The 12,041-nt window shown below is 32.3% G+C and overlaps 2 protein-coding genes across 3 annotated transcripts in view; one reads left to right on the plus strand and one right to left on the minus strand.

Moving 5' to 3' along the window:
* LOC145740282 (angiotensin-converting enzyme-like) overlaps positions 1 to 12,041 on the minus strand; it is a 59,874-nt gene that overhangs the window by 39,867 nt on the left and 7,966 nt on the right. The gene's annotated exons all lie outside the window — the stretch shown is intronic.
* Positions 3,359 to 11,145, plus strand: LOC145740294 (uncharacterized). Of its 2 annotated transcripts, XM_081995748.1 has the most exons (5): positions 3,359 to 3,458; positions 9,172 to 9,376; positions 9,585 to 9,659; positions 9,754 to 9,992; positions 10,103 to 11,145. In XM_081995748.1, the coding sequence occupies exons 1-5, from the start codon at positions 3,447 to 3,449 to the stop codon at positions 11,021 to 11,023; spliced, it is 1,452 nt and encodes a 483-aa protein (XP_081851874.1). In that variant the 5' UTR covers positions 3,359 to 3,446; the 3' UTR covers positions 11,024 to 11,145. The 2 variants fall into 2 exon arrangements, with proteins under 2 accessions (XP_081851874.1, XP_081851875.1); XM_081995749.1 differs by lacking the exon at positions 9,585 to 9,659.

The raw sequence follows: 12,041 nt of genomic DNA on the forward strand, positions 1-12,041 counted from the left end.
CCAATGGGTTTCGCCTAATTGTTATTAACATTTCGATTAGTTTGTTAACGTATCCGTAGCGTGTGAAGAATTAAGTCGAATGGAGATGGGTTTGAAGTTACGCAAGTGATGGTTAACGTAACGTCAGCTGTTGAATAACTAGACTCTTCCCTTTATTTACTAACTAATCTGATTCCTTAAGTCAAATGTGTCTCAGAGTGGTGTGGATTTAGCAAAATTGAAATTGTTGACTTTAAACTGCAATTAATATTTTTCATAACTGTAACAAATTAGACAAGAAACAATAATTTTACTTTCAAACTGTTCCACATAATATTGTAATAGTGCAAGCGCAATAAAGATAATTACACTGTTAATATGTAACCACCACTGTCTTAATTCCCCTTAATTGAAGAGTTTAGTAAGGCATTATGTATAGTTGATTGGATATTTTTAGTTGGTTTTGTTAAAAATTACAGTTTAATTAATTTTCAAATCAGCCTGAGTTAACAAGGGAAAGTTATTTACTCATCATAGGAAATGCACTATGCTAACCAAAAAACCTCGAAGAATTATGTTGTGCGTAGTTTACGAAATTTCAGTGCATCTCAAAGGTTGAGCCAGTTAATTGGACTATTGTGCGAAACCAAAGTAACTGTAACTTAATTTCGACACCATATATGTAATAACTTGATGACCGGAAACATTATAAGCACTGTCACCTGTTAAACAACATTGAGAAATAAGTCGCTAAATTGAATATTCTACTGGCTTTAGATCGTTTTAAAAGTTATACGAGGTGTTGCCTTTCAATCTGCTTAATTACAGTAGTTGGAAATATTATGTGAAATAGTTTTCAAAACGAGATTAAAGCACTAGGCAAGAATCATGAAATCAGATTAAATAAATAAGTGTGGAAAGCCTGAAGAGTTGGACTGGAAATGTGTTGGTCAAATTTTGACAGGTCTATGATTGCTAAATTTTGGTGAAATACAGAAGAATTAAACATTTTGTGAGTTTGATCCTTCTCAAACCTAAAAATCAGCTTCAAGTTTCAATTTGAAGTTAGAAAACTTATTTAATTATCATAATGGCAAATAGGTAATTATTATTTTCTATTTAAATACCGCTTAATCTTACAGATAAACTAAAAACTGAACTTTGAAAGTTAATTCCACTTAATTTAATGCTTCAAAAGCTTTAAAATTGACTGTAAAGTAACTCTTATTTTTTTGTCATTATTTCAGTTTTTCTGTCTTAGTATTGTATTTGTCACCGGAAGATGACCATTCCACTGTTACACAAAAGGCTCAAAATTCGTCTGTATGTTTTTAAATTTGATATCAGCCACATTGCTGAATTGTGTATTTTATTTAATTTACCTTTAATAAGCGAGTTATTATAGTTTTAGTAAATGTGAAAGAAACAGCAAACCTAATTTTACTTCAGAAATAAATGACAATACACTTTCTTATAAAGTATTTCGTATAAAAATTTTCACATACAAACACAAGACCCTTAAATCTAAAATCAAAAAATATTAAAATAAGCAAATGAGCAGTTATTTTAGTTTTTATACTTTTACGTTATTTAACATGGATCTCTTCCGGTTAAATCATGTTTAAGGTTTTGCTCATTAACGATTATGGGTAATTATTACTAATGAAGTGTATATATGGTTGAAGTGAATTGATGTTTTTTTCATGAAATTCTCTGTAGGAAAGTATTATTAACAATGTTAAATTTTGTTTACAAGTTGTAGAAAATTTAGTTTTTAGTAAAAAAATCCTGAAAGTATTAAGAATGTTACTTTCATCTGAAAGTCCTAAATCTTGTCTCATCTCAGAAAATCAGCTAAAATAATCGGACTACAAAGTTGGTAAAGTTTTATGAGGAATATTTAGTTGAATAAAGTAACAAATAATACTAAAAATGTCTCACTAACCTAGCAATTTTATATGAAGGTATCAAAATGTTAAAATTATACAATTAGTAATCCCACAATTAGAAAAGAGAACTATTGAAAATCAATCTTTACACAAATATGGAGATCCTGTTGAAGTTGGTCACGTGACCAACTGTCAAATGACACTTACAAAGTGTAATTCCATCTTTGTCTAGAGCATTGCAATATCTTTTCTGATTTTTATTTATAATTTAAAAAGTTTCTTACTTCAGAAAATCGCGAAAAATATAACTTTTTTTCTTTCAATTACATACTGAAAAAATGGCGCCAGAATCCACAACCTAACCAAATCAGAAATAACATTAACCTAACCTAAGAAGACAAAATGGCGCCAAAAATGTGGCGGTGGGTAGTTCGTGATTGGTTAAAGAAAAGCAAAAGGTCCTGCTTTTTTTTACCAATCATCAAACTGCATTTGGTAGAAGAGTGACAATTTCATTAATTTTAAAAGATTCCTTACCCGTAAAAAATGACTTTTTTACGAAAGAGGTTGTACGAAGATTTTACAGGAAATTCAGCATTTTAGAGATCAGTCTCGATCTCCTCAAGTTTTAACGTTCTTAAGAATATTTGGGATTCTTGAGACCTTAATTTCTTAGACCTGACTACAATGCAATTTTGATTGAATGTTGAAAACACGACAGTATTTAGTGTAAATCAAGTTACTGTAATAATAATATTGTTCAAAAAATGTTTTTAATTTAAAATACCAGCAAAATATCAGTACAATTTCCTGGTTAATCATAATTAAACCCGGAAACAATCTAGTAATTTCATACAAACTTAGTGTAATGTGTTAAATTAATCTCAGATAATTTTTCATTTAGGCAGGTAAATTTGTAAAGTGATATAATATACTAATTTAGAGTGTAATTAATCAACACTGTGATGCAAACTCGTTTAATGACGAAACGTGGCACATTCATTGAAAAGATATTCGATTTCAACAGGAAAAACTTTAATTTGATAAGAAAATATTAAAATTAATTAAGATCAAACCAAAGTGGTTTAAATATTGCATATAACTTTGATTTGTAAACTGTTTGAGTAGTAAAATTTGAGTATTTTAAAAAAAAATACAGTTCTAACATTTAGGTAAATCACACAATAATTGCGAACCCTGTATATACAACCAAAATAAGTGCAAAAAGTGCACTTAGATTTTACAACAAAAGAGTCAGTTACGAGTACTAATTTTTGCATAATATTTTACCGAGCACCACTCAAACCAACACTAATTACATTACATGTACACTTATGGCAGTCTAACAAGAGTACCTCTCGTAATAAAGTTAGCAACATCGTATACCATCGGTACCATCTGAGATCGTGCAAGGCCCCGAAAAAAAGTCAGGTTCCTAACCGATATTATATTATTTCATATATAATCCGATTTTATCGACGTTCCGGGGGGAAGAAAGCGCTATTATAAATGGGGAAGTACCATGGGGATGGCGAGCAGTACCATTTCGCCGCACCAAAGTGAATCAACCACACACGCATGAAGCTTCTGGTAAGTAGACCGTTTTTACGGAAACGATTTAATTTAGTATAAACAGTGGAAAGTGCAGTGCGCGTTTCCGGACCGGTACCACTTTGGTACGACCGTATGGTAATTAAAGAAACTCTACACGGTTTCCTGTTTGTAGTCTATTCCTATTTTTGTTTTGTTAATTGTCCTTATTTGAATAGTATTGTAATTACAGTAAGTACTTTCTTTTACTACCATTGATAGTGTATAGGAAACTGGTTTGGATTTTCTATTTGACGGTTAAGGCCATTTATATTATTACAAACTACTCGTATTCTACTGTTAAATCAAAAGCTAATTTTGACTGAATTTTTTAAAACTGGTTTGTGATTATATTATAGGTTTATAATTAGGCAATTCATTTGAATCAATGAAAAAAAAATTTAATTTACACACTTGTAACGTAAAAACAATATAACATAGAATGGCAACAACTGAAATATAAAGGGTGTCACATAAATAGCTTTTGCTGCGATCATTCTAGTCTCACACTTTGATGTCTTAATTTGAATTCTTAAATGAGATCCCCTCGTATAAATCGATTATAATTGAACACTTTATTCATTAGTGTTCAGTTGCCAATCAATGTTTTCGTAAACATACAGTGAGCGGCAATACTATGGATGTAGTACAAAACTTAAAACAATAAAATTTTAATTTTTAACTTAAATTTTAGTATCCAAATACAAAAATTAACTTACAATTTTACCAAAAAATCCCAATTTTAGACTAAACATATGAAACGTGACCTGAAAGGTTTAAAATTTCTCTCCATTTCGTTTTCTTAAATTTGACCAGCCAAGAAACCAAGAATACTTTTTCAAATTAGTACTATCCTCCAACTTTGAAGTTTCTTTTCACAAAAGTAAGAGAAACTGTAAATTTTCAACTTTCTGTACTTCGAACCCTTGAAATGTGACTTTCAAGACAAATTCTACTTTAAAACGTTGAAACTATAAAAAGGACTCAAATTTTTAGGTTAAATATTTCAAAATTTAAAAAAATTTGCATTTAGGCTCAATTTTAAATGATTTATCACTTTGCAGCCTTGTAAATGATTTCAAATTTTCAAAATTGACTTTTTTTTTCTATTAGTAAAAATTAGAAAAAATATGAATACTGTAACAATAGCGTTCTGATTGATTGGAGAAGATACAGATAGTTATATTTTGTGTTAATATGGTGAATTCCGTTTTAAAATCAATAAATAAGTTGTCAATTTTTGTATTTGAATTTTCTCTGTATTAGTTATAACATCACAATGTAAATCTAGAATGCTGTAAGGTGTCCTAATTTTTCCAACCAACCGGCATGTGTCACTTAAAATTTCGGACAACCTGTATAAAATTATTTAGTTACTTAACTATTTTAATTACTTCAAGCTCAGTCTATATAAGTGAATTATTTTTTTATATTTAGTTCCCAATAGTATGATAGCAAAAAGTTGATCAAAACAAACTGGTTGAAATGAAAACTAATTTTTATTCAGACTCGTTTTTCTTGCCTAATTTTTAATCCAATTTGGTAAAGGCATTTTGGAGATACAGGACGTCTTGAATTTATCAAAAATTTAGCTGTTTCGATTATTTCCCTACGGGAACATGTGACGTAGAAACTCCTATAAAACTAAAAAGAGACGACAAAACAGAAAATTATAGAATCAAAATACCAGAAGTCCTGCACTTATCGAACTCCCTGGCATACAGAGAGAGTAATATTAAAGAAAATTTCTAGGAAGAAAATGTGTGAAGAAAATCTTGGATTACAATCAATAATTACATTTGTATCAATTACGAAGAAGAATTAATGATTAATGTAAATGCTAATCTCTTTTAATTACATGGAATACGGAGAAACCAAAAGATTTAGCACCTGTCAAGAGCATTTTTAAAAATTTAAAGAAAAAAGAGAATTAAGAGTTGACATGAATGGAACAATAAATAGATTTAGTTTTGTGCTGGTTTTTAATATCCAATCTAAACACACTTTTCTTGGATAAGACAAAAAATCATCAGTTTTCATTAATTTTCCCTTTATTTTTTCAATTTCTATTTCTATTTTGTTAATAATTTTTAATACACATAGCAAAGCAAATGTACAGAAGATAGTGCAGATTCGGTGATTTACTACCGTAAGTCAATGCACAGGGTGTTTCAAAACAATTATAGAAAGCACGATGTAATGTTTTGATCAATTTTCTCGCATTGACAATGATGAATAATCCAGCTTTCTTACCACTGAAATTACAGTAAAGAAAAGATATGAAAATCAGTTAAGCACTGAAAAAGTTTGTAAAAATATAATAATACCTTATTACAGCAATTTTTAAAAATTTAAAGAAAAAGAGAATTAAGAGTTGACATGAATGGAACAATAAATAGATTTAGTTTTGTGCTGGTTTTTAATATACAATCTAAACACACTTTTCATTAACTTTCCCTTTGTTTTTTCAATTTCTATTTCTATTTTGTTAATTTTTAATACACACAGCAAAGCAAATGTACAGAAAATAGTGCAGATTCGGTGATTTACTACCGTAAGTCAATGCACAGGGTGTTTCAGAGCAATTATAGAAAGCAGGATGTAATGTTTTGATTAATTTTCTCGCATTGACAATGATGAATAATCCAGCTTTCTTACCACTGAAATTACAGTAAAAAAAAGATATGAAAATCAGTTCAGTACTGAAAAAGTTTTTGTAGAAACATAATAATACCTTATTACAGCAATTTTTAAAAATTTAAAGAAAAAAGAGAATTAAGAGTTGACATGAATGGAACAATAAATAGATTTAGTTTTGTGCTGGTTTTTAATATCCAATCTAAACACACTTTTCTTGGATAAGACAAAAAATCATCAGTTTTCATTAACTTTCCCTTTATTTTTTCAATTTCTATTTCTGTTTTGTTAATTTTTAATACACACAGCAAAGCAAATATACAGAAGAAAGCGCAGATTCAGGGATTTACCACAGTAAGTCAATGCACAGGGTGTTTCAGAGCAATTATAGAAAGCAGGATGTAATGTTTTGATTAATTTTCTCGCATTGACAATGATGAATAATTCAGCTTTCTTACTAAACTAAACTAAATTCATTAATTATCAGAAAATATTTCTTAGAGAAAATGAATGTCACAGCGCATTTACTTTGACTGTGTAGTTTTACCACCCTGTATACTGCCCTAGAATCAACCTTATTCTAACTAAGCACCAAAAAATGAAAATTCTGAATACGACACGAAGATTTAATGGATATCATTATTCAACATTTTTTACCGATATGTAAGTATCGATCAAATGATTGTTGTGGTGTAATGAATCAATTACATAATATGGTATATCAGAATGTGACATGAATTATAATGTTTTAAGGTTACTTTGTTTGCTACGATGTCCAGCATCTGGTAAATATACCTTTTCTTGATGTATCTGTTCACAAATTATTATGAGATATAGAAAGTCTGATTTTGCATAAACGATTGCAAACTACAACAAAAACGACCGCCTGTATGCTCTGACAATGATGTTCTCCTTATGTTTACCCCTTCCAAGAAATGCACCTGACATTTTTTAATAATTTGAAAAACTAAACAAAAATCCTCAATCATCATCACTTTCATAATCACTGTAATTGAGGAAGGACTGACTTAATTCTGCGTTGAAGACGTTTCTAGACCGTAACAGCATCTACATCATCAAGATGACGTACGTTACATAACGTGCATGTTCTGGGTTGGTTCTAAATGATCAGACCCCGGAAAGAAATTTGCTCGATGCATAATTGTCCGTTTTCACTTGTGGAAAAGTGCGGGCGCTTGCCATGTGTCTTATCGAACAGACAGAGAAAGGTCCGAAGCATGCACGTTCGTTTTTTGTTCTGTTCCACCGGATTCGTTGTTGTCGGCAATTAACGATTTGGTTGCTTAATGCGTTTTCTATGTGGTTCTTAATTTTATTAGTGCAAAGCACGACGTCCATTACGGTGCTTAGAAGAGCGTGTCCAAAATTCTAAAAATGTTTCGTGTTTGATTTATTATTGCATTCTAATGGTTTTGATGTTTTGTTTTAGAAGGGTCATTTGTTTGTTTAAATCATTCCTAATAAGCACCTTTAAAATTGTCAATCATCATCATTGCAATCTTGGAAGCAAATGTTATAAATTATAATCAAATGTATATTGTTATCCAACATTTTTACAGTGGTTAACAAAATCACTTAATTTTTGTATTTTTTTGTTTTGTAAATACGTCATCCACCATTGATTTAGTGGAAAAAATCAAACACACAAAGTGTATAGTATCTTTTCAGCTGTTGTTGGACATTTGGGTCAACTCATCCTGTTTCAAAATTTGTACTTATAGTTGATTTGAAATCGTTATTGTTGTACGTTTAAAGCAGCATTATGATGTTATTTCATAGACGTAATTTTTTAGTCTCTAAGTTTTTAATAGAGTGGCGATCCATTAGTAATGATCTCCATTTTTACCAGTCCAGTGTCCAAAATTTTGGACTGTAAACTCGGTTTTTATCAAAATGTAAAAATTCGATAATGAAAACAAGATATCTTAATGGGCAAACAGCCCACCCATTTAAAATACCAAATTAGTTTTTCATCATCTTTTCGCAAAATCCAAATATTTTTTCCAAATATATCTCTAGGTACATATAATTAATCACTCTTGCCATATTCTATGTTAGAATTGCACACTTTGTAATAAAGACTAAAAAGATCTCTATACTCATTTAATATTATAATTTAAATGATAGAAAAAACTAGAACCCCATCTTATTTTGTCTTTCCAAAATCATGTAAAAAGTACTTAAATCATTTAATATTAAGCTTTGAATCAAATGTAAACTTTTTATTAATAATTCTATTCTTCTAACTACTTGATAGTCAAAATTGGACTGGATATTGTTATTCTAAATGGATACAGTTGTAAATGGGGCTGACATTGAGAGATTTGGTTTTCCCATTTAATTCTGTAGTCTTTTAAAATAACAATATTTAGTTTTTTTCCGGCTAATTTTGGCTAAGAAAACAGAAAAATGTTACACAGTTCCATCAAGAAATAGAACAAACCTTAAATTAAAAAACAATATTTAATGAATTAGTATATTAAGGAGTAATAAGAAGAGCGAAAAATCTTTACTGATTGAAGTCTCTAATTTATCTCATGCTCAGGCAATTTACCTCTATTTTTCTGGTATTTACTTTATTAGTACATTCTGAGAGTTGCAATTGTCTGCTATCATATTGCAAGCCGTTTGAGTTTACTGAACAGATATCAAATCGAAAAACAGACCAATTATGGCTAATTCAAAAGAATCGTTCAGAAATTATTGTTATTTTTGTGGAAGCATTTTGTCTCCATTTGTTTTGACGCTCTAAAGAGCAAGCAGAGCAAATGTGACGTAACTTGACACAAAAATAGAAATTTTGTCAAATTAAGTCATCGTGAAGAATGTCAAAACGAACATTTTATCTTTCAATCTGTACTTGGAAAGGTTCTAAAAATACATAATCATTTCTTTACAAATTTGGTACATTTTACTGAAAATAGACTTGGGAAATTCGACTGGATTATTCATATTACCATCATCGCCTCAAATTTTGTTTTGACTATGACAATTCAAAACTCAATTATTTTTTAATTGAATAATATAAATGATCCGTTATTATTGAATTTTGTAGAGTTTTTTCGCGCTCTGCGCACTCCTGCTGTTGGCGGGCGCCGAAGAAAAACAAGAAAAAGCAGAAAAGGCCGCGGACAGCAAAGCTGAAGAATCTTCCACCGATGCCAAGAAGCAGGACAAACGAGGCCTCAACCTGGGCTACGGCGGTCACGGTGGCGGATTCGGCGGCGGCGATTTCGGGGGTGGACATGGCGGCTCAATTGGTAAGAACGTCAGCCAATTTTTCGGTTTTGGTTTGTATGTACAGCTTGTTCAGAAAAAAGTATCTAACTACAGCTAAACTGGAGAAGGAGCGCATCGTAATTAATCAATCATCATAAGGATTTAACCTGGTCATCCATTTAATTAACTCGTGTCATTTATTGTATAACCCCAATTCGGTGGTTGACCGGTTATTTTGTCAATTTCTAGACTTTGGGGACATTTTCAAACACTCGTTTGGGGGTGAATTCGATTCGGGTGATGAAGGATTTGGAGGTGATTTCGGTAAGAAAATCCCCACTTTGACCACCCTGAAGCTGGCTAAACTGAGGATAATCATAACCTTAAACCAAGTGAAGCTAAAACGGGTTTCTTTTAGGACACGTCCACCACGAAAAGACGGTGACAGTGGTGAAGAAAGTGTCAGTACCGTATCCGGTAGAGAAGATTGTTCACGTGCCAGTCGAGAAGAAGGTACCCTACCCTGTAAAAGTACATGTTCCACAACCCTACCCAGTGGAGAAGAAGGTTCCTTACCCGGTTAAAGTACCAGTGCACGTTAAAGTACCCGTTCACAAACCAGTACCAGTAGAGAAAATTGAGCACGTTCCCGTCAAGGTTTGTGTACTTATTATTTATTCCATTCTGACAATTAAAGGTGTATACAAAGTTAATTATTTGAATTGACTTTTACTTAAGAGACCTTCTAAAAAAATATTAAATTTTAGGTTCACGTGGATAAGCCTTATCCAGTAAAGGTCCTGGTACCTCAACCCTACCCAGTAGAAAAAACTGTCCACGTTCCTTACAAAGTGCACGTACCAGCTCCATACCCAGTCGAAAAAGAGATTCGCTACCCAGTCAAAGTTCCAGTTCATGTCCCTAAACCTTACCCAGTCTACAAGGAAGTACCAGTACCAGTGAAAGTCCACGTAGACAGGCCCTACCCCGTCCACATCCCTAAACCAGTACCCTATCACGTGGAGAAGAAAATTCCCTACCCAGTGTTCAAACCAGTTCCAGTACCAGTGAAAGTAAAAGTTGATCGCCCTATTCCTTACCCAGTAGAAAAACCCAAACCGTACCCCGTTAAAGTTCCAGTACCAGCACCATACCCAGTAGAGAAGAAAATTCCAGTACCGGTAGAGAAAGCTGTACCCTACGCAGTGAAAATTCCTATTTTCAACCCTGTCCCTTACACTGTAGAGAAGAAAGTACCCGTTGAAGTAGAGAAGCCCTACCCTGTACATGTTAAAGTGCCAGTAGCAGTACCAGTTCATGAAGAACACGGAGAAGGTGGTGGTGGACTTGGAGGTGGAGATGAAGGAGGACACGACTTTGGAGGTTCAAGCGGAGGCGGACACGATTTCGGTGGCTCAAGCGGGGGCGGAGACTATGGTGGTTCAAGCGGACACGACTTTGGAGGATCTAGCGGAGGTGGACACGATTTTGGTGGGTCAAGTGGGGGTGGAGACCTGGGTGGCTCAAGCGGACACGACTTTGGCGGTTCAAGTGGAGGCGGACACGACTTTGGTGGTTCAAGCGGAGGCGGTCATGACTTTGGAGGATCGAGCGGAGGTGGCCAAGACTTTGGTGGACTTAGCGGGGGCGGCCATGACTTTGGAGGCGGCGATTTAGGTCACCATTAATACGTACTAGCTTAGTTTATTAGGGTTTTAAGTCCGTCAGTATGTCAGTATTATGTTTTAAGATGTTTATGTGTGATGTTATTGTTATATGTTATTAAAGAAAATGTATGGAGAGAGTAAAAGTTGGTTTTAATTTTCGTTGTAGATAACCCTAGCGAATTGTAAGTACGCAGTAACAGTACGCACTACGCCCATCTATTTAGAAAATAGAGACCAAGACCGAATAGAAACCAGGTTGTTTAATTTAAAAACAATTAAGTTAGTATAATAGACATTATAGACTTTATAAAATTTTAACTAGCTCTATAAGAATCTGTTTCTTTTTGATAAGTGTAAAGTTACCTGAAATACCAGAGTGCTTTAAAAGTAATACTTATTAAGATTCATCAATAACAGAGAGACCTAGAGAGTGGTAAAAATAGATCGCCCTGTAACATATCTGATTTTGAGTTTTAGTGACGATTATGCCACTATACAACTTTAAGTTTGCATTAACTATGCAGCCACGCATACAGTTTGGTATGTCACTGCATGTTTAGCATGCTATTTGTTATGTACAGGATGTTTTGTTATAGATTTTATTGAATATATTAATTCGGCAATACTACAGTCGTTTTCTAGTCAATATGTATGTTTAATTATTGTGTTATACAATATTATTATTATATTTCATAATAAATCAAAAATAAACACAACAAACCCTACAAATTTCAAATCAGCAGAAACCTTAAATTGAATGATGTAATAATGTCATTTGACATTTGACTTTATTTTATTATATTTTTGAGTTCAGGTTGGTGACTGAGTAAAAATACCGCAATTATGCTAATTTATACTATTCGGTAAGATCCGTATGATAATGTATACTAAAACCCAGTGTCCAGTTCTGTCATTCTTAACAACAACGTCACCGCAAACTTACCATTGACAAACTTTAGATTAAATAAAGCTGCTAATTTCATACAAAACCACCATACGAATATTGTACTTATTTTATATCAGCCTAATGCAAAATAGC

This window comes from Ips typographus, linkage group LG1, assembly GCF_016097725.1.
Source record: "Ips typographus isolate SLU linkage group LG1, UJ_Ityp_2.0, whole genome shotgun sequence".
NCBI lineage: Eukaryota > Metazoa > Arthropoda > Insecta > Coleoptera > Curculionidae > Ips > Ips typographus.

What these genes read in the sequence shown, in the direction of transcription:
- LOC145740294 (XM_081995748.1), top strand. An exon ending in AGGATTTGGAGGTGATTTCG is followed by an intron (nt 9,660 to 9,753) that starts GTAAGAAAATCC and finishes GGTTTCTTTTAG; the next exon opens with GACACGTCCACCACGAAAAG. An exon ending in TTGAGCACGTTCCCGTCAAG is followed by an intron (nt 9,993 to 10,102) that starts GTTTGTGTACTT and finishes ATTAAATTTTAG; the next exon opens with GTTCACGTGGATAAGCCTTA.